Source organism: Phascolarctos cinereus, unplaced genomic scaffold (assembly GCF_003287225.1).
Source record: "Phascolarctos cinereus isolate Bilbo 61053 unplaced genomic scaffold, phaCin_HiC Scaffold_4;HRSCAF=312, whole genome shotgun sequence".
NCBI lineage: Eukaryota > Metazoa > Chordata > Mammalia > Diprotodontia > Phascolarctidae > Phascolarctos > Phascolarctos cinereus.
This window is the reverse complement of record NW_027555847.1, coordinates 685,974,274-685,997,140: the sequence shown is the minus strand read 5'-3', so window position 1 is coordinate 685,997,140 and position 22,867 is coordinate 685,974,274. Positions and strand designations below refer to the sequence as shown.

At 44.5% G+C, this 22,867-nt stretch overlaps 1 protein-coding gene across 1 annotated transcript in view; it reads left to right on the top strand.

The window, feature by feature from the left end:
• The window catches only part of EP400 (E1A binding protein p400), a 262,063-nt gene extending 239,931 nt beyond the window's left edge, over window positions 1-22,132 (top strand). Inside the window, 19 exon segments of the mRNA XM_078154252.1 lie at window positions 610-654; window positions 753-906; window positions 1,571-1,812; window positions 1,965-2,138; window positions 3,116-3,163; window positions 4,557-4,693; window positions 5,837-5,893; window positions 5,982-6,060; window positions 6,356-6,571; window positions 10,921-10,966; window positions 11,064-11,173; window positions 15,017-15,221; window positions 15,686-15,771; window positions 18,429-18,650; window positions 19,141-19,294; window positions 19,703-19,812; window positions 20,430-20,576; window positions 20,998-21,075; window positions 21,887-22,132. Of these exon segments, the coding sequence (XP_078010378.1) occupies window positions 610-654; window positions 753-906; window positions 1,571-1,812; window positions 1,965-2,138; window positions 3,116-3,163; window positions 4,557-4,693; window positions 5,837-5,893; window positions 5,982-6,060; window positions 6,356-6,571; window positions 10,921-10,966; window positions 11,064-11,173; window positions 15,017-15,221; window positions 15,686-15,771; window positions 18,429-18,650; window positions 19,141-19,294; window positions 19,703-19,812; window positions 20,430-20,576; window positions 20,998-21,075; window positions 21,887-22,132 (2,556 nt within the window).
• Window positions 22,133-22,867: the final 735 nt, after the last annotated feature.

Sequence of the window (22,867 nt, the reverse complement as noted above, 5' to 3'; positions counted from 1 at the left end):
TTAAGGCATCTAAGAGAGTAAGTTCACTGTAAACCAGGGCTATCTATCCAGTGTGCATTGGGCAGGGCACTGGACAGGGACAGAACCCATTTTCCATGCTTTACTTTCTTGCTTTTGTAGGGGCACAAGCTTGTCTGTCTGTGAATCCCTTGAATACTTTTCCACATAAACTGCATTCACTTGTCACTTACTGAAGGGACTTTTAGTGCAAAATGTAAGAACAAATCTTGAGAATCGTTTTACTGTTCTGAGCCTTAGAGAAATAGCAGCTACCCATAACCGTTTTATAAAGGAACTTGCTGAAAGGAAGTATTGCCTTAGAATGTGCCCTGAATTCTACAAGGTAAAAAATGAACTGTGCATGAAGGGCTCTTTTTGTTTTATTCTGAAGATGCACTTTGCTTGAGAGGTTCCCAAGCCCTTGCTTTCTATCAGTAGTTGTGGCTTTGCACATTGTCAGATTTAGCTGTGGATAGAAAACTTGCCTGGAATGGACTGTGATGTGGGAATTGCAAAACTGCCTAGTTGTCGGTGGCGATTTCTCCGTTAGCAATGGACCATGTGTTGCCCATAACCATCTGACTCTAAGAAATTGTGTCTTTAACACAGGAATATGTTTATGAAGGTCCAGATGGGCAAACCGAGATAATGCCAGTAAGTTAAACAGGCTTTCTTTTTGTGTATCTGAGAAGTGTAGTCCTGCATGTGCACCGAGCAGCCGTGTCACTAAGTGTGATCTTACTGTTTTGCAGCTTTGGACCCCTCCCACTCCCCCTCAGGATGACAGTGACATTTACGTCGATCCCGTCATGTGTCTAATGTATGAAGCTACGCCCATTCTGGAGTCCAGTCTGCCGCCAGTGTACGTGAGGAAGGAGCACAGACGACCCAAAGCAGAGCCGTCTGGTAACGACGTTTTCCATTGACAACTTAGTGATAGAAAGACACTTGTCTTCAGATTCAGAATCTTCTTTTATCCTCTTGGCTGTACAGAGTTTTCTGCCAGCCAGATTTCTTTCTTACCTTTCCTTACTCTGTGAAATATTGGCATGAGTTCTGGTTCCTTGTGGCTTTTTAGGGCCCTGGCACAGTCTGGCACCCAGAGTGGGTAGGATTGACTTGGTGCCCTACAGAGACCACTTTTGAGCTACAGCTACACAAACACAGTGAGCTAGGCCTGAGGGGCCAGACAAGGGGTGCCCATCCCAGCTGGGATGCAGCTACCACGCAGACACACTGTAGAACATCAGGGTGCTCATTTATGCATTCAGACTTAATCTCGTTCATTGTCAGTGGACACACGTAATGGTTTCAGCCCGGTGGGATTTTAATGATCAGCTAGGCGCCTTTTCATTGTTGCTTTGGTCAAAGTTAATAGGGGAAAGAGTGACAGTGTAGTGTCTGTAAGATGTTGGAAAGCAGCAGCTATCTAGAGTGATAGTGGAACCAACATTTATTTGTGTCTAGATTGTATTTACCGGTGTTCCTCAGCTTGCCACAGCCCTTGGACGTTTGCATTCTGTCTTCCTTGTGCTTGCCTTTACAAATGTCTCTCGTACTGTCTCCTTAGCCGTCGGTCGGAAGAAGAAGCAGCGGCATGGGGAGGTCGTCATTCCTCCTCGATCCCTCTTTGACCGGGTGACTCCCGGGACGTCTAAGACGCGCCGAGAGGGTAAGGAGCAGAGGAAGAACGTTCTGTTGAAGCAGCAGACTCAGTTTGCCAGATCTTCTCCAGCAGCGGTCAAACCGACAGCAGAGTGTGGGCCAGACAGCCCAGAGTGGCTCATTAGTGAAGACTGGGCATTGCTGCAGGTGAGGGACTCTCCAGACAGCAGTGGGCTTTTGATGACCCTTTCTGCTTTCCTTTTTAAATTTGGGAAGATTTTCTAGTCTCGTGATTTGTGTTGGATATTTACATTTGAAATGTTATGTATAAAAATGATGATTTTTTCCCCCCATTTTAGGCTGTAAAGCAGCTGCTCGAGCTTCCTTTAAATCTTGCTATTGTATCACCAGCACACACCCCTAATTGGGATCTTGTAAGTGATGTTGTCAACTCCTATAGCCGCGTTTACCGCTCTCCCAAGCAGTGCCGAAACCGCTATGAAAATGTCATCATTCCGAGGGAAGAAGGAAAGGTGAGCTGATTTTTGAATTGCTCACAAATCTAGGTGTTTCCCAAGTTTTACAGGGATGTTTTGTGCCAGTAGGAGAAGGCCCTTGATCAGGGACCCAGGAGATGGGGTTCTGAGTTCTGCTTCTGACCCTGCTGAGCTTTGGACCTTGGGCACATGGCTGCCCTCATCTGTAATGCAGAGAGAACATTTGCTTTACATGTACTTGTATAAAACTGCCTTATCCATGCTGCAGCACTAGGCTGATGTGAGGTGAGGCTGTTGGGATTATTGTGAAGGGCTCTCCTGTCCTGAAAGAGGAAACGTGCTGCTTTTGATGCTATGTGAAACCTCATGTAGCCCTTTTTAGGGCTTTCTTTCAGCTGCTGTTTTTGACAAGATGTTTTCCATCTGTTCAGTCGATTATGTTCTGTTGCTCAATTCTTACAGAAACATTTAAATAACTAACCCTTGTCCTCCCCTGGGCTGGAAGAGCAACAAGAGTTGATAAAACGCTGCAGGTCCTCGTTCTGCTTTGGTGCTGTCCTTTGGGAGGGGAATTGTGTTGTCAGTGTATGCACAGAGGGCTGCGCACTGGAGTCAGGAACACCTGAGTACAAATCCTACCCGGGAGACTTACTTAGCTACATGACCCCGGGCCAGTCACTTCATCTTTTTCAGCCTCAGTTTCCTCGTTTGAAAATTGAGGATATAAATGCATCTGCTTTACAGAATTATTGTGACAGTTAAATGCAACAATATTTGTAAAGTGTTTTGCAAACTTTATATATACATGTTAGCTATCATTATATGGAAGAAAAACCTACCCATATACTATTTTGCAGAGTTGGCTATGAAGTAGAGATTATGAAAAATATTCGCTAGTCTCTAAATTGTTTTTATTCTTTTTCCACACTTGAGAAAACAAACTCTCTTTTATTAATAAGGCTCAGAGGAAATCGAGTGCTTTTTGATATTAATTGATTTTTCCTATTTGACAGCTCATGTTTGAAGCAAACCCTAAAAAGAAGGCCAAAAACATGTATAAGGTAGGTATTATCAGATGTTTTAAAAATAAGTATTTGAGCTAGTACCAGTACAAGTATGGTAAGGTATTACATGAAAAATAATTCTTGCATTATGTCCAGCCCATTGATATAGGAGTTATATTTGCCTAACAGGGACATATATACTATATTTTATTCTCTATGGAGTGCCTTCAACCAACATTCTCAGTGGTCTTTCTGGGTGAATTTTGTGTATTTGTGTGTCTGTCAACAAATACTATTTGTGATGTACCTGCAGGGTCATATCCCAGGTGCTGAGGGAGCCATGAAGCTAAGATGTGAGTCCTGACTTGTAGATAAGGCATCGAGATAAAGAGATAATTAATCCATGGTTATGTGTCTGTTGTTCTGTCTATGTGCCAGATAGGGAGCATAGCCAGTGAAAGTAATATAGTTTAGGGGAGGAATGTGGGTGGGGATCATTTGGGAAGACTTTTTGGATCTGGTGGGATTTGATCTGATGCTGAAGGATAGGTAGTGATTATGTAGAGAGAAGGTTTAAAGGCATTTCCACTAATGGTGAGGCAGGAAGAAGGTGAGAAGAAACATCAAAGTAGAAGTGCACAAAGGATATTAAGAGCATGATGAGAAGACTAGTCTGGTTTGAGCAAAAGTTGAATGTCAGATAGGGAAGGAAAGACAGGTCAGAGCCAGAATGGACAGGGCTTTGATGGCAGGGCTTAAGGAGTCTGGCCTTTGTTCTGTAAGCTGAGGAGGGCAAATGGAGGCATTTGAATAGGGGTGGAGTGTCTGTAAAGCAGTGGCAATTTAGGATGATTAATTTAGCAGTAGTATATAGGATAGATTAGAGGAAAGAGACCTGGGAGATGTAACCCCCTCCCATTCATGGAGAGTATGTTCTTCACATATAAGTGCTAAGAGCTTATGATAGGAAATGGTGTGTGGGGGATGGATCCGTGCCTGAACTCTGCTAGTGGTAGTGATTTCCTCTGTTCACAGAACCTGAGGGCCATATTTGTGCCTTGTAGTCATTGCCCCATCACATTTAGATACTCTAGGTAACAGTTGGGTCCTTCTTTGCAAGGATCAGTGCCATATTTGCCATAAACAATGATTGTCCTCATTTGGAGATGATATGTACTTGGGGCCATCTGTTTCTGTGACTTTGGGGATATTTTCAGATTTGGGGGATAGTACAGCTCCAGGGTGTGGCCATCCTAACTTCAGGGCTCTGTTGACCCTAGACGGTTTGATGCTGGGTGTTTCAGTCTTCAGAGGAGAGTCTGCAAACTTTGTCTTGGGTTCAAGGGCCTTGCTGCATTGGGCCATGAATTCGGGACACAGACTGTAGGACAAGGAAACAGAATATATTGGGGGATTATTGTTCACACCTTTCTCTTACACTCCTTTGTAGACCAAGAATAGTCGTCCACTTCGCACCAACCAGGTCTATGCCCAAGATGAAGGTGCCACCCGCATGCAACTTTATATCAGTCACTTTGAGATGGCGAAAATGATTGCAGGAAAGAGAAGTCCCCTGAGTAAGCCCCTGTAAGTTATTTATGATTGTTCTCTTTTCATCTAATTAATGGTGTTTTTGAGCTGAGTTGGCACATAGGGGGCATCTGCAGGCATAAGAGCTTTCAAACCTTTCCATTAGGAATATCAGGGTGAGGGTGAGGATGCTTGAAGACATTAGGCATGTGTGTGTGTGTGTGTGTGTGTGTGTGTGTGTGTGTGTGTGTGTGTGTGTGTGTGTGTGTGTTTGTGTGTGTACATGTGTACCTGAGGGATGGGAGAAGTGTAAGGGTATAGGGCTTCCAAACAGGTAAGAGGAATTGGTTTATGAGGGGAACTTCCTGTCAGGTTAATAGATATGTTGTTGATTGAATCAATTCCTAGACAAGATGATTAATGTAACTGTGTCCATGGGAGAGAAGGCTTTGGCAGAGTGCTGAAGGTCTCTGTCCTCTGTCAGCATTTTTATCAATGTCTTAGATTGGGGGATTGTAATCTTTTTGTATCTGGGGCCCTTTTGGCAGTCTACTGAAGCCTATGAGCCCTTCTCAGAATAATTTTTCAAAAAAATTCATAATTAAGGGAAATTTTAATTCAATTAGAAGTTAGTGAAAATAATGACATTGTATTTTCCCATCTGAGTTCGCAGACCCCCTGAAATCTCTCCATGAACCCCATGAACTCTGGGGTTAGATGAAGACATAGGGGATATTCTTATTTCATCTGCAGATGACACACTGCATATCTAATGCATTGGATGATAGCATTTAGGTCTAAAAGAATCTCAGAACTCGAGCCTGATGCTAGCAAGATGAAGTTTAATAGGATAAATGTAAAGTTATGCCTTTAGATTCAAAAAATAGATGGCACAAGTATACAATTATAGAGCTCTACCTGAAGGGCAGTTCATTTGAAAAAGACCTGGGCTTTTAGTTACTCAGTATGAATCAGCAATATGATGTAGTTGCCAACAGGCTTTTTAATTGTGGGCACCATGTTTTAGGAAGGATTGTGACAAGCTGGAATAAAGAGGATGCTGACCAGGAAGGTGAGGAGATGTCATGTCATATGATGATCAGTTGAATAAACTAGACATTTATCCTGGAGAACAGCTATTGTTGACAATAGCAACAGTAATAGTAGCCACCACAACAGTAATATTTGCTTAACTTTTAGGCTTGGAATGAATCCTTTCCAGAAGAATCCCAAACATGCATCAGTGTTTGCTGAAAGGTAGGGACCCAGAATTCATAACAGTTCTCAATTATAGGGAGCGGTTTTTCCTCTGAAATTTTCTATAAATCTTTACTTCTCTTTCTAGTGGAATCAATTATGACAAGCCCCTGCCTCCAATTCAGGTTGCTTCCTTACGGGCTGAACGTATTGCTAAGGAGAAGAAGGTAAAGTAGCCACTAAAGTGTCTCCTAACTGATCATACTAACAGTTCATGTGTTGCACATCGAAGAAGAGATAATCTCCTTGTGCAGCATGATTCTGTAGTGAAGCACTTGATGATGCTTCCAGCCCTCCTGGGAACTGCCCTTAGACTTCCTCTGTAGATTTGTCCTTTCATACATGAAAAGATTGATTTCTGTGCCAGGGTTATCCCAACATGCTGTAATATGGCAGACTTGAGTGCAGATGCTCCTGCTAACTGTGTGGGAAATGGTGGTGTTTTTCCCCACTTGTTTCTAGGCTTTGGCTGAACAGCAGAGAGCCCAACAGCAAACAGGGATGCAGCAGCAGCAGCAAACCCAGCAAGCAGCCGGGCAGCACCAGCAGCAGCCTCAGGCTCCAGTGCAGCTCCAGCCCCAGCCCCAGCCCCAGCCCCAGCCCCAGCCCCAGGTGGTCCAGCAGCCCTCAGCTTTAGTGCAGCCTGCAGCAGCTACTGTAGCCACCTCTGCAGTCTTGGTAAGAACTTGTGGAAAAGAAACTATCATTCTTCTAAGTTTATATTTTAAGAAAAGTTCTTCATGTGTGACCCCTCCTTTATTGGGTTGCTTGTGATACCCAGTGCCATATATATTGAGGAACCTGTTAAAGGGACATTGTTCAGATCCCCTGAAATAGCCGTATGACCAAACAGTACTTTTGGGCACTTGAGGTGGGGTGGGGGAAAAGGGAGAGGGAGAGAAGGAGAGAGGGAGAGAGAGTGCCATAAATGCATAAATGGCAAGGATTAGGTTTCACTTGAATTCACCAGATCTAAGTTAAGTGACATTATGCAAGTAACTGAGAATAAAAGTGAGTAAACTTTAAAGTTTAAGGCTATATTTATGTGGATAATTACTAATTACAATCCAAGTAAAATTACTGAATCAAAGAATCACAGAATTACTGTCTAATGGCCCAAAGGGAACTCACTGGCATTTAATTCCATCTACAACTTAGTTGAGAAGCAGTCAACCCAGCCTTTGCTTGGAGACCTCTTGTGAGGAAGAGCCCATTGCCTTTGGAGAGAGCCCAGGGCACTTTGGGGGCCTCTGATTGTTAGGAAGTTTTCCCCTTGTATCAGACCTCAAAAGGCATCTTTGCCATTTCTGCCCATTACTTCTAGTTTTCCCCTCTGAGACACAGCAAAACAAGCTTAATTCCCCTTAAATACAGGAAGGCAGTGAGCATGTCCTTCTTAAGTCTTCTCTGCTCCATGCTGACTGCTCTGTGAACCACAGGTGTCCAACTTGATCAGAAAGGAGGACCAGTGAAGCACTTCAAGATTCGTGTGGGCTGAATGTTGACTTAGAAAATCACACATTCACATTATTTATGTTCAATTTATGTTGTTAAATATTTCCCAGTTATATTTTGGGAGTGTTGTGGGCTGCATGAGGCCCACAGGCCATGTGTTTGACACTTCTGTATAGACATGGCAAAGTCAACATGTTCAAAACTGAGCTCTTTCTCTTGACCCCAAACTCGGCCTTCTCTGAACCTTTAATTTGTGTTGAGAGCACCACCTTGCTCTTGGCCTGACTAGGTTCTCAGGCTTGTTGTCATTCTCTGCTCCTCTCTCTTGTTTATCTCACACATCCAGGCAGCTGCCCGGTCTTGTTACATCTCCACAGTGCCTCTCGCATCTGTCCCCTTCTTTCCCCTCCCGTGGCCATCCCCAAGCTCAGGCTCTCCTCTCCTCTCCCTGGGCCAGTGCGGTGATCTCCTAATTGATCTCCCTGCCTCAGGATTCTCCCCTCTCCAGTCCGCCCTGCACACAGCTTCCACACTGATTTCCTGAAACATAGACCTGACCGTAGCACTCTTTTACTACACAAACTGTGTCCTCCCATCATCTCTAGGATCAAATATGAAATTCTCTGGTTGGCAAAGAATTCACAGCCAACCCGCCTTTTCATTTGTCTTCTACATACGCTTTGATCCTGCCAACAATGGGCCTTCTTGCTATTGGTCATCCGTGGCAGGACATCTCAGGCCTTCACACCTTGTCTTGCCTGTCCTCCAGGCCTAGAGTGTCCTCCCTGCTCGTGTCCATTTTTCAGAAGCCCTGCTTGCCTTTAAGGCTTATAGCAAGGCCTTTCTGTCTGAGGCCTCCTCGGACCCCGATGGCTGCTTGCACCTTTCCCCAGTTGACCAAATTACCTCTCACGTATTTTGTACGTATGCATACATGGACATGTTGTCTCCTTCAGCTAGAATGAAAGCTCCTTGAGGGCAGGAACTGTTTTCACTTTTGTCTTAGTATCCTCCGAACCTAGCACAGCGTCTGGAACATACTAGATGTTTAATATCATCAGTTATTCCACAAGACTTTATTTGAACACTTACTATGTCCACTGTGGGAACGTGGAGAAAGGGAAAAACAGTGTCCTTGTCCTTAAGAAGAGAGATAGAATGTAAATAAGCAGGTACAGGCCAGATATGTTCAGTGTAAGTGGGAAATAATCTCAGAGGGAAGGCACTAGCAGGGTGAGGTAGGAGGAAGGAGGCTCTTGTAGAAGGTGGGATTTGGGCCAAGGCTTGAAGGAAGCTAGGGGAGCCAGGAGACAGACAAAGAGCATTCTGGGCATTGGGGACAGCCCGGCAAAGGGCACAGAGTCAGGAGAAGATACTTGTGAGCTGAATGATGGTCTTCACCAGTCTGGTCGCCGTCTTCTGAAGGCTCACCTGCTTATCATTGCCCTTCCTAAAGTGTTACACCCAGAATGAAACATCATACTTCAGATGTGGTCAGGCTGCAACAAGAGCAGCATGACTGGGGCCTTTCTTGTCCTGGAGCACAAGATTGGGTTGCTTGTTTTGGTGGCCATAGCACTCAGTTGACTCCCATTAAGCTGAGTCTCCCTCATATGCCTGCCAGAAATTCTGAATTGGATGTTCTGTGGGCACCTCAGACTCAAAGTCTCCAAAACAGAATTTGTAATTTTAGCCCTAGCCCCACTCCCCTCCTGAGCTTCTCTGTTACTGTTGGAGGCCAGCATCCTTCCAGTTACCTGGGTTTGCAGCTCAGGGCCCTTCTCTACTCCTCACTCTCACTCCACATAGCCAATCAGTTGTCAAATTGCATCATTTCTGTTTCCCCAACTTCCATCTATCACTCACAGCCCTGTTCCTCCACTCACATGGCCACCACCTAGTTCAAGCTCTCATCTTCTCCCTGGACTTTAGCAATAACTGTCCACTTGGTTTCATTTTCTTCTAAACTCCACTTAACACAGCTGCCAAAGTGAGTTCCCTAAAGTACAGGTCTGACCCTGTTACCCCCGCCCTCTCCCCTTCCCTTCCCATGCCCTGATGCTCCAAGCTGCTAGTGCCTTCCTTTCCAAGACTGCTTTGCATTTCTCTCTCTCTGTGTATGTATATATCCATATAGCCACACGTCCATATATACACAGTATACATACACAGTGTATGTATATGTGCAAGTGAATACATAAGTATGTAATAAATATATATATGTATATCCATCCATCCATATATATATATGTGTGTGTGTGTGTATGTATGTATATCCATACATATGCACACATATATACTTTCTGTTATTTTCTCTCCAGTTGAAAGATTATTCTCCTTGGCAAAAGTAGCAGAAGCCAAAGTCACATCAGACCAGTCTGTCATCCTCTTCCTCCTCTCTCCTCTGAGCGTTGTCCCCATCTCTGCCTTTTGTGGTAATCCTTCTTCTCCAGTATAGCTTGGAAAAAAGATTTCTGTTGTCCTTAACTTTCCTAGGTGACTTTGGCCCAGTCTGAGCCTTGGGGCTTCTGCTCCTGTTCCTTGAACTCACCAGGGTTTGTTGTCATTTTCTGACCTGCCCTCTTGCTTTCATCTTTTGTACATGTGTTGGAGAATCCGGGTTGGTCTGTGAGTTCCCTGGGTATCTGTATAAGTTTCCTCAGAGAAGAGGCTTTTCCTCCTCGGGAGAATTGCTTCTCTCTCTTCCTTCTGGGCTGACTTAGCCTGTAGAATTTTGGTCAGCTGGAGTCAGTATTACTGCAGAATGACTGAACAGCAGCAACAGATGCTTTGCTTGGCACTTTGGAGCGTGCTCTCCCAAAACTTAAGGGGCATGTCCAACTATTCCTTTTCTGCTGTATTACAGATGGGATGTTGGAGTAGTCACTGCCCCACAGAGCTGCTACCGTTCCCTTCCCAGAAACCAGTTCCTCCATGTTGATGACACTTCTCCCTGTCCATTCTTCCATCTTTCTGAAGAATGAAATTAGCATTAATCCCAGAATTACTGATTTATAATTGAAAAGGACCTCAATGACCATCTAGTGCCTGAGAAAGAAGCCCCCATGGCAGTTAGTAAGTGGAGGCTCCCCTTTCCCTGCCATACGCCAAGCAGAACAAGGCAGGCCAAGAATTGATTAGCTTGTTTGCTTTTGGTAGAGAAAGAGCTCTTGTATGTACACATCCAGGTAAGTGACGTCTCTCATTCCTGCTCTCTCATGTCTACATGCTGGTTTGTGATCTTTTCCCCCGTAGTCCTCATCTCCTGCCTCATTTTGTCCAGGTGGGCGCCAGTGTCTGTTGATAATATCCCTCATGTTTGTGCCTTGCCCAAGGCTGCTCGGTCCCACTGTGTCTGTGAACCAAGCAGAAGCAAGCAGAAAGGGCACGTGACTTGTTTAAGATCACAAAGCTAGTCACCAGGGGCAGAGCTGGAGCTCCAGCCCAGGTTTTCCAACTCCCGAATCCATCACTGTTTCCACTCCAGATGAGCTCAGAAAAATGCAATGTCCTGTGCACAATGTCGGATATTATTTTGGCTTATACTGTGACTTAAACTGTCTTTTCAACAGGCTGGAACGATCAAACCTGCTGGCACAGGTACAAGTGTCCAAACAGGTAAGAGCTTTTTGTAACAGCATTTTATGATTTGGAAAGAAAACCAGCAAAAGTCTTTTACTTTATTACATTTTCCCTGGTTTTGGTTTGTTTTCAGCTACCGTGAATGGAAATGTCCTCGTGAACACAGTTGCTGGCGTCCCAGCAGCTACATTCCAGCCCATCAATAAGCGTCTTGCCTCACCAGTTATGCCTGGACCACTGGCAGTAAGTAATGGCTCGGCCTCCTTCCTGCCCACAGTCCAGGTAACACAGCACAGGTCCCATTTTCTTAGAGTCTTATTGGCTGTGGTGTAATTAGTCTAAACTGCTCCCAAAGGACAAACCTAATCTTGTGACTAGGATGTCTGCCTGGTCAAATTAGATGGTGTATGCAAAAAACTTTGTAAATATTAGCTATTATCATTATTTTGTTAAGCACTCTAATTCTTTAAATAAAGAGGCATGATTTCGTCAGTGTGGATGCTTATTCTGCCCCTGCAGATAAGAAGCCTTTCATGCCTCATTGCATGATTTCTTGAAATTCTTTGGCCAAAACCCATCGTAATGAGTCAGTCAGCTCCAAGGTGATGGATGAGCCTCTGCAAACTTAACCTGCTCTAAGAGGAGGGGTGTGACCTAGATGACCTAGAAGGTCTCTTCCTGCTCTAAATCCATGACCCTGTGATCCCAAACAAATGGCGCATGGGCTGGCCTCTCCTGGAAGCCTTTCCACCTTCATGGGACCTGCCAGAACTTGAACTTGCTGACAGCCTTGGGGGAGCCTGGGTTGCCTCCACACCGTGATGAAGCACTGGAGGAAGACTTTAATGGATAGTTATAAGAGCAGCCACACCCCATCTGTCTGTAGTGCTTCAAGGCTCACAAAGTGCTTTGGTCCTAACAACCTTGTGAGTGCAAGTTTGCCCCATTTAACAGATGAGAAACTGAGGATCGCAGTGGTGAAGTGACTTACTTGTCTGGGGTTACAGATTGCCTTTCTCTATTATTTCCCCTTTTTGAGGGGAGAGGGGTAATTTATTTAGTTACAATTGTATTTAGCTCTCTTGTACTTTTGTTGTCTGAAGTGTTTGCAAAGCAAATCATCTGTTCAAATCTGGTTTTCTTTGTAGGAATGCCTCAAATTTCTCTTTTGAAATTGAATGTCCATCTTTTTTCATTGATGATTAGGCTCAGGTTTGCAAGGTATGTCACCATAGGTTGTATCTCCAATTCCTTTGCTCTTTGGAACACATTATTCTGTTCCTTCTTACGGTTTTTGGTGGGTACAGAATCGTCCTGGGTTGTTCCATTTTCTTTTCTTTTTCAGTTGAAAGTCTTTCTCCTGGTCACTTGCAGAATTTATTGTTTGTCATTGAAATTAATTAAATTTAACCACTATATGTCTTGGAGTTTGCAGCCTGGGATTTTCTTCTTTATCTCCTGGAGATGCTCTCTGGATTCTTTCAGTTGGCATTATGTTTCTGTGATCAGAAGTTCTGGGCTATTTTCTTGTATTAGTTCATGTATTGGGGTGTTCAACTGTCTCACGTTTATTCTTCTGGGAGACTTATAATCCTTAAGTTGTTTCTATACATCCTCTCTTTGAGGTCAATATGTTCTCCTTTGCATAGAGAGTAGGTCTCCTTTTAAAATTGTTGCTTTTTGCTTTTCTGAGGTAGCTCAGGTGATACAGTGGATAGAGCACTGGATAGAGTGAACCAGAATTCAGATGTGACCTCAGACACTTCCTAGCTGTGTGACCGTGCGTGAGTCACTTAACTGCTGTCTGCCACAGTTTCCCCATTTGTAAAATGGGGATAATACCTACCTAATAATACCTACCTCCCAGGGTTGTTGTGAGGATCCAGTGAGATTATGTTTGTAAAGTGCTAAGCAAAGTCAGCAACATGTGAATCTGCAGTAGCCATATCCCAAAGTGTATGTTTTGTCACCTTCTGTCCATGACCTCTCCATCAGGAAGTGGGTAATGTGCTTCATCCTAGGTTTTCTGGAGGCATGGCCAGTTACTGCCTTGATAAGAGTTTTGAGATTTTTCAGAGTTGTTTTTCTTTACAGTGTTACTGTCTTTGTATAAATTACTCTCCTGGTTCTGCTCACTACACTCTGTGCCAGTTCATACTACTCAGGATTCTCTGAAATCATCTTTTATAATTTCTCATGGTAAAATCATATCCCATTGCATTCATATAACATATTTTGTTGGCCATTCCCCACCTAAGAGGTGATCTAAGGTACCCTCTTAGATGATTAGTTCTTTCATCCCCCCCCCCACTTTTGACCCTTACTTCAGGGTCAGGAAGCTTATTTTGCTTGTGTGTATGTGTTATGTTCAACAGTCCTCTGTCCATTTCAGATGTGAGTTAGTTCATCTCATGGCCACTGCTCCACCCCTTTTTCCAGGTTTGTATGCTCATCTCATGCTTTCCAGTTATGAAAAATCAAACAATTCCTTCCACTTACTCAAATTTCCTTTCTGGGTTTCTTTGTTTTTTTTGTGTTTGTATTTCAATGGTCCTACTCAGGTTTGTTTGTTTGTTTTTTTTAATCAGAAATGTTTGAAAGTTCTTCATTTCACTAGAGATCCATTTTATTTTCTTTAAGAAATATATCCAGCTGTGCTGGGCAAGTAATTCTGGGCTATATAGGCCTAGATCCTCTGCCTTTTGGAATATTATATTCCCAAATCTCTTTCTTGTTTCTTAGTAGAAGTTAACAGGTCTTAAATCACCCTGATTTGATTGGTAGTTGAGCTGCTTCTGATTATATGTTTACAGTATTTTTCTTTGACTTGGGAATTTGGCTGGATTTTGGCTATAGTATTCCTGGGACTTTTACTGGGGGTTCCTGTCAGGAAGAGATTGGTAGATTATTTCTACTTCTACCCTCTGGTAGCTCTAGACTGTTTGCATATATGATATCTTGAAATATTGAGTCTGGACTTTTTTTTTTTCATTAAATCATGATTTTTTTTTCTCTCCTCTTCCAGGTCCATGTTTTTGATATTAGATATTTTATATTTTCTTGTTTTTTTTCAACCTTTTGATCTTATTGCGATATTTCTTGCTTTCGCATGGAGTCATTGATTTCCATTTGGTTTATTTTAGTTTTCAGAGATTTCCTCTTCTTTGGTAAGATTTATCACTTTCTCTTCTAAGCTACTTATTGTCCTTCCAGTTCTTTCCTCAGAAGCTTTTACTTCATTTTTGAAAAATCTCTTGCTAAGTACTTATGTAGTCTTTGTGGAAAAAAATCCATTTTTGCTTTAAGTCTCTTCTGATAGTTATTCTGGAGTTAATCTCTCCTTTTCCTGGATCTCTAGATTCGAAGTTTAATTGGCCATAATTGGCAGGTGTTTTCTTTGCTTGACTCAACTCTCCAGCTGTAGTTCCTGGACTGAGGATTTGTGGTAGAACCAGGCTCTTTTCCCAGCATGGTCTCGCCCTGCACGCCCTGGATTCTTGTGCTGACTTCCACTTCCCAGAGTCTGATTCTCTGGGATCTTTCAGGGTCAGAGCACTAGATCTTCAGGGCCCTCTTTGGCATCTCAGGACAGTGTTCAGGATGTCTGACCCCTGCATTTCAGACCCTGCCTTTCTGGATCTGAGTATCATAGTGCCATGCTGTCCACTGTATTGTTGCCTGCTGCTCCCTCCCTAGGGCTCCCAAGTACCGCATCCCAGGGTTTTCTGACTATTCTGGGGCTTGTTTAGGGCAATCCTGTGCTCTTGCAGTGGACTTGCAGGCTACATATCTCATCTCCAGACATGCTAGACTTGTAGGCAAATTTTTTGAGTAGCTCTGGGTAGATGAAGTCACTTACTATGGTTTCTCATTGGATTTCTTGATCTTTTTTCAGTCTGGTGTGAACTGGGTGGTCTACTTACCATTCAGGCAGCCATCAGTGGCAGAAAGCCCCCATACTCCCATAGTTAAGCATTAGCTAGTCACAACAAACTGAGAGGCACTGACTTTTTTTTAAAAGAATGTTTGGTTTATATTTGCACCCCTTTGAAGAAAAGTTCACATTTGGTATTCTTTTTAAAAAAGGCTTCAGGAGGTGGCACTCCTGCTCCAGTGGTTCATAGCCAGCCTCGGCCAGCTGTCACACCTGCAGCTTCTGCCGAGCTCCTCTCTGTCGCGTCCACTCAGGGGGTGCGAGCACTCACTCCTATCCCAGCGTCCACTGTGGCCATGACCAGCCTGACCCCTGTGCAGGCTCAGACAAGGTCGTTAGTGACTCAGGTAACACAAGGTAACAACTGGGTTTTCTTACACTTTTACTTGTAAAACAGATCTAAAAAGGGCCTGCAAAAATAGAAACATTAATTTTGAACACGTACAGTGTTATTTATTTATTATTTATTAGCTGTGCAGATCATTTACTTTAACTGTGTCTACAGCACAATATATGACATGCGTGCTGGTTTCATTGCTGTATGTATAGGTATGATAAAAGGAAGCCAGGAAACCATCTTTTATCTGAAAATTATTTTTCTTTATCTTTAGCATGTGTTTGTGTCTTCTAAACTACCTCAAAATCTCCAGACTTTTCCAGGGTTAAATCATCCTTCCAAATCATCCTTCCTAGAGTAGAATCCTTTCTAGCATAAGCTAAGGTGTTACCTATAGATTCACTAATTTTATCATCCCTCAAAATATAGATTTGGGGGTTTCTTTTCTTTTTTGGATTTGAGCACTTCTCTGTTTTCTTTGCAGGGACAGCCACAGGAGTTCAGCTTTCCAGCAAAACCATCACTCCTGCCCACTTCCAGCTTCTCAGGCAGCAGCAAGTAGCAACTCAGGTGTGGGTCCCACTATTTCAGGGCAAAGTCATAGGCTGGTGCAGTTTCCAGGTCCAATAAAAACCACAGGAAAGGTATCCTAGCTTAGAAAGTCTTTGTTGTGAGTAGAATGGCTTTGGTGATAAGAGGTCCAATGGGTATTAGTGAGAACCTGTACTAGAATAGTGGTGGGAGTGGAAGGAGAGAGGATTGTATATCTGCTGTAAGAGATTTTAGGAGACAGAATGACCCCTTGGACTTCTGAACTGTTGGGGTAGAGAGGGAAGGGAGAGAGGATGGAAAGACAACAAGGTTTCACCCAAAATAATGAATGAACAAGCATTTATTAAGCACTTCCTTTGTTCCAAGCACTAGGCTAAGGACTGGGGATAGAAACACAGAAGTGAGACAGTCCTCTCTGTTTTCAAGAAGCTAGTGTTCTTTTTGGGGGAGACAGTGCATATGGAGGGTTCAGCTCAGGGCAGATGTAGAGGCTGGTGGTCCTTAGGATCTGGTAGAAGGGGGATAGCAAGATACAGGGTTCTTTCGGATACACAGCATCAAGGGAGTTGATGATGCCCAGGGGTCTGGAATATGGTGGTGGCAGAGCAGACAGTAAGGCTCAGTGGTTTTCCCTCTTACTGGAAGGGTTGTAGCTCCTGACACTTTGCTCATCCAAGTGTGTGAGCGGCGGTCATATCCTTCCTGTGGAGGGAAAGTGAGGTGGAGGGGCCCAGTCTATAAATGCTGGGAAAGGGGAAGTGGGCCAAGAGTCAAGGCTTTATTGGGGTTAGCGTCCTGATGGGAAAGAGAAAGCAGAAAGAGGCATTGGGCGGAAGGTCAGATGGGCAAGCTCTCTGTGTTGCTGGCACCTGTGGGATCTGGTGGTCTGGGATAGAGGAGAACACTCACTGATGCCAGGCACTTATGGGGATCTCAGGTAGCAGTAGGCAACAGGTGGGTTTTCTTTATTCCTGTATCTGTACAGTGTATCTCAAGGGACTCAGAGAGTTATAAAGTGTCACACAGATATCGCTATTAATGTGTGTTGTTGTACACAGCACCTAAAGTTATTTATTATCTTAATGAAGTCAGAGGGAGGAACAAACTTGGGGGAACAGAGAATGAATTACTTACGGACTGATCCTTAGTATGAGGTTTTTTTACTTTTATTTTTTGAAACTAGCAACCACTTGCTAACAGATTATTAAAAGACTGGATGTTGTAATCCAAAGCCCATCAACTTTTTGTTTGCTTTGCTTAGCTCTCCAGATGACCTTCACTTTCCCATTATTTCTGTACTTCATGAGTGCATAATTTCATCATTTAGGATGCTTCCTTCACTATTGCAGATTTCAGCCCCACAATGACTTGGTAGAAGTTCTGTGTTCGTGTTGGGGTAGCAGAAAAATGCATCACTCTCTGTAGCCAACCTGGTAATGAACTTCTCCTAACTTAGGCTGGTCCTTGGATGACAGATTTTATAATCTGTCACTAGACCTGTACTCGAAGCCTTTCCAGATTGGTAGGACTAACCTCAAGGGTGTCTTGGAGCTAGCTTGTGCCAGCTGATTGTTACATTTTTAGTGTGAGCATTTACACTTTGGAAATCAGCAAATGCTACAAATCGGGGCTTCACGTATTGTTTTATTAATTGTCTAGACTTAAGACAGTGATGGGAAAAATGTTAATAATGCAGATTAACCTTAGAAGTATGCTGTGAGTATATCCCCTTCACCTCCCCCCCTTCCCCCAAGAGCTGGTTGTTAAACATTTACCACCACATCCTTGGGAACAGTATCAGAGTAGAGGTCACTCAAGGAGCCCTGGGAAAACTTTCATGTTTATAAAGAATTATTTGGTGATGACATAGATAAAAATACTGGTTAAAATTAAGTCAATATCAGGGAGCAGCTAGGTGGCGCAGTGGATAGAGCACTGGCCCTGGAGTCAGGAGGACCCGAGTTCAAATCCAGCCTCAGACACATAACACTCATTAGCTGTGTGACTCTGGGCAAGTCACTTAACCCCAATTGCCCTCACCAAAAAACAATAACAAAATTAAGTCAATATCGCTCACTGATTGAAAACAAACATGTTTAATGATAAGTAAGTTTGCATTAAAATGAAGAACTGCTGACATTTTAAGCGTGGCTGGGCTTGCAGTTGATTGAGGGTTTCCTGTACATTAAACAGTTGATACGCTAAACCATCAATTAGTCAATTCAGGTGCATTTACCCAGACATAAAAAATTTCATTACAGTAGGGAATGAAGAGATTTGAAAGTCCATAATCAGTGAAGATGTTCATTTCCTATTTTGACTATTGCTGATTAAAGACCCAGGCAGTCATTCCATATCCATGAACATCAGTTGCCTCATGATATTAAGACTAATGTTCCTATAGCAATATAGTATCTTGTCTTAATGTCTCTATTCTTCATTATGTAAAAACATGTACGGTATTTTAGCATACATACGTATATATAGATGTATACATACACACACACACACACACACACACACACACACACACACACCCACACATTGTGGATGCAAGGATGAGTTTACTGAATTTTCAGCCTTCCCAGGATCCATAAGTAACAGTGTGGGAGTTACATAAGCGTTGGCACTGCTCAGTAAAACAGACTAAAATGAATGTTCTTGTCTCTCTGTAGGAGCACCTGATCAAACTGCAGAAGCATAAACTGCAGCTGGCCTCCCAGCCCATGCCTCAGCAGCAGCCTCCACCAGGACCACAGACAGCTCCGGCGCCTCCTCCACTGCCCCCTCTGCTGCCGCCTCCAGCGCCGTCCCCCCAGCTCACTGCCGTCCAGACCCCCAGGCCCGGAGCCGTACTGGCTGGCACCGCCGTGGCCAACCTCCAGGTCACTCGCCTTGTGAGTTCTCCGTCCCTCCTGTTCAGAGCAGCTTTTCGAGTAGACGGATTCTGGCCAAAGTGGCCTTGTCTCTCTGGGCCTCTGCACCGGCCATCCCTTGTGGCTGATGGCCTGACCCCTCGTCTCTGTCTCAGAGTAGGTGCCCCATCTGCAGATCAGGCCTTTCCTGAACCCCCAGTCACTACTAGTGCTCTCCCTCTCACACTGCTTTGCATCTAGCCGCTTTGCCTGTGGTGGTACTTAATTAACTTAACCTGTGTGCTGCATGTGTGTGATTAGGTCCTTGTTATCTCTCTTGTCGGATCGTTTGCTCCCTGGGAGGAGGGGTTGTTTCATTCTTTGGTCTTGTGTCCCCAGAAGCCAGCCCAGTGCCTGGCACATTGTGGGAGCTTCAGAAATACTTGCTGATTGCTTGATTCCACCCTTTAAAGACTCATGATGGATCCAAGGTACTGGGAAACTAACGTGACCCCTGCTTCTTCCCGCGTAGACTCGTGTGGCCACTTCTCAGCTTCCGGCTCCAGGACAGACTGCCCCTGCAGCTCCTGCCAAACCTCCTGGGGCATCATCGCCGGCAGTCACAGCCCTCGCAGTGAACAGGACAGGAATTGGGGGGGCTGTCAGCCAACCCCAGAAAGCCACAGGTGCTTGACTGGATCTTCAGGCATTTTGGTCAGTTAGCTTTAAGATGTGAAGGGCCTCATTTCCACGATGTGTATCAGGCCTATTAAAGCCCTTCAGCGTGGAGCTTGTTGGTTTTATTTTTTCATCAGTGCAGTCTGTGGCCAGCTGAGCCTTTGCTCTCTTAAGAATGGGAGACAGAACCAAAGCATTTTTGTGTGAAAGGAGACCTTGGGTCTAACCAGTGGGAAGCCCAGGACTGGGGTGGGGAGGTGGGGGAACAGAAGAAAGCCTGTTCACTTTCCTGTTCAGTAGTTGGTTTCAACTCCCATCTTCTGAACAAATGAGCAAAACGCTAGAGAAAATCCACCTCCTGTAATACGGACTGGCATTCCAGCATGCTAAGTGCCATTGTTGTTTTTCTTATATAGGACCAACAGTAGTTGCTCAGCCATTGCATGTCCAACAACTTCTGAAACTCAAAACCCACCAGCAACAGAAAGTCATTCAGCCTCAGAGTCAAACGACTGTCCAGCAGAAGGTAGAGTTTTTCTGTGAGCCCCTTAATGGGTACGGGTATGGACTTCTCCTGACATACTATAGAGGCTGTAAATTTTACTGCATTATGGGAAGTTTGTACCATTCCCAGGAAACCTGCGGGCTTCTTCTGGGCCCCTCCAGGATGTCTCTCTCTTTCTCCAATCTCTCTCCCTCCCTCCCTTCTTTCACCCTCTCCTCTCTCTTCTTTCCCTCCCTCCCTCTCAAGGTCCCCCTTCTCTCTCCTTTCTTTCTTCCTCTCTCTCCCCACTCCTCTCCCTTTTCTCTGCCTCTCCTCTCTCCTTTTCTCTCTCTCTCTCTCTCTCTCTCACTCTTCTCTTTCTTTTCTCCCTTTTCTTTTCACACCCCACCCTACCCTCCCTCCGTCTTTCCCACCTTCTCTTTTGTGGATATTTACACACTTGTAGTCAGAGTTTGAATAATTCTCATTGATGTTTGTCATATTTTCTGACTTTTACTTTTTCTTTCTGAATCAAGTCCTCAATTTAGAAATACAGATTTGACATAATTTTGAGCAGATTCCCTGGCCTAAAATTATAATCATTGCTACGTTACGTATTTCCCAGAACCTCCTCTGCAGACAGCTGTTTTGTTCTCTAGATCAGTGCACAGCAAATCACTGTCCAGGCCCAGCAGCAGAAAGTGACTTATGCTCCTCAGCCCAGCATTAAAACTCAGTTCCTGATGACACCTCTGTCCCAGACCCCAAAGCCCACAGGAGCCCACCAAGTGCCAGCCCCATTACAGGTATGGCAGGGGTGTCGCTGTACCCCTAAGGTGTCAGAGGTAACGCCTCCAAAGGACAGTCAGGCCAGTGTGCCATTGAGGTGCAAATTGTGCCTCTCAGAATGACCTTGCCCTGCTCCTCTTCACTCTTGCTGTGAGAGTCACAGGGAATGAAGGGCTCCTCCTATCCCTTGGCTTTGAGATCTGGGGCTCAGGAGTGGAGACAGAGAAGGTTCAGAGGCAGTAGCAGAGGGGATGGGGCTGTAAGGAAGTGCTCCATTACTGTAGGCCTTTTAAGTGCAGGCTGGATGGCTCCTTGTTAGGGACGTCTAGGGGGAATTCCCCCTCAGGCATAGGGTAGTCTCATTGGCCTCTGAAGCCCCTTCTTACATTGAAATTCCGATTCCCTTTTTATATTAACCTGCCCTCATACTTCTTTAAGGTGGCAAAGATTCCTCAAGTTGTTCAGCAACAAACAACAGTGGCCAGTATACAACAGATGGTTTCTGTTTCCCAGCAGGTAAGTTTCAGAAATTACTGAAAGTAGCTGACCATTGTCTGTATCTACAATGTTCATTCCATTACCAGACCTCAGTCCGTGTTCTGGTTGTCTTGGCCACTCTACTGTTCCACACTGTTTCCTTCCTAGCCTTCCCACTTCCCACCTCTGGCCTCTCTGCTGGAGTGCTGGCTCCGTTCTCCCACTCTTGGGCCTGTTTCCTCCATGCCGCTCCCTTCTCTGGGAATAGGCTCCCCTTTCCCATCTGGCAAACTGCTTCTCTCTCCCTTATTCAAACCTCTCTCCTCAAAACTTCTTCGGGAAAAGCTTTCCTAGGCCGCCGTAGACCCTCAGAAGATAGTCGGTGATGGGCACTCTGAGCTGCTAGCCACTGTCGTCTTTGCATTGGTTTTCCTACTGGACTGCACTTGTTTTGTCTTCCTGTTGTAGACTGGAAGTCCTTGGGGCAGGAAGTGGGTCATTCAGATCCAAAAATAAATTCAGTAGTAGATAGGCACAGTCTTAATTTTTATCTTGGGAATGCTGAGGCATTTTAGCTTGAGCTAAGCTCAAGCACCTGATTATTTAGGGGGTTCAGTGGGGAGAAGCAGCCAGTGGCAGCCAGTGTTGGTTTCTTAGTGTGTCCTCATCCTCTTAACTGTTGGTAAACAGTACCTAAGTATGAGGGCTGGTAAATGGGATTTTACCTGAGTGAGTGGGACAGCAGTGACTGTGCTGCTGTTTGTCCTCTCTCCAGAGGGAGCAAATGAGCTTTGGGCCCAAGCCTTTTAATGTGGCACCATCTACTTGTCCTGTCCCCTCAAATGTTTAGGTTCAACCTCAGCCACAAACTGTGACTACGTCCCAGACGGCGGCCGGCCTGCACCAAGTACAGGGGCTCCCTGCAACAACAGTGGCTCCACAGACAGTTCAGCAGAAACTTGTACAGCAACAAGGCGTGAGCCCTGCCACGCCACAGCTGCAGGTCCCGCCTGCCTCCGAAGGGCACGGTCAGCAATCCAAAGGGCAGATGCGGATGTCAGCGGTCAGATTAAAGGCACTGCCCAAGTCCAGCTGAAGGGCTGCCTGCATACAGTCAGCCAGAGGGAATTTGGAAATGCCGGGGAACGGTTATCTGACATTGTAAAGCACCTGTTAAGTTGCATTTTAATCTATAACTGTATGCAATTGCTGACTTCTTAAAAGATGACTCTTGCTCTTATTGGACCATCATTTCTAAAGTATCGATGCAAACTATGTAAAGAATGTCAGCTTCCTGTTCTTTTCATTTGAGAGCTCCACAGAGCTTGTCAGAAATCATTTTCTGTCCTGTTAAAAGTGGATGGTCCACCATGGCAGCCCCTGGTATCGTAGGCCATTCTGTCTGTTCAGAAGTAGGACTGACTGGCCTGGGCTGCAAGCTTTCTGAGTAACTGGCCCCCCTCCCCTTCCACAAGCAGTCCTGCCTAGTACAAGTCTGGGTGTAACGTGGTCCCTTAAATCTGTAGTCCTTCAGTGTGACCATCTGCGCCTAGCACTGCTTTGCACATTAGTAGGTGCCTAATAAATGTTTGTTCAATTGAATCTGGATGTATAGTTAAGATTTTAACAAAAGTTCATCTTCCATTCTTGTAATTCTTTTGAACTGGTAGTTCTGTGTACATTTCCTGAAGCTGTGTGTACGTGTGTGTGTATGTATGTGTGTGCGTGTTTGCTTTCATTCTTCACTTTGTGATAATGGTTATTCTTGGAATGTAACGAGTGTGTTCATCCTAGTTCTATGTATAGTAAAAACTGTAACCTTTTTGTAAAA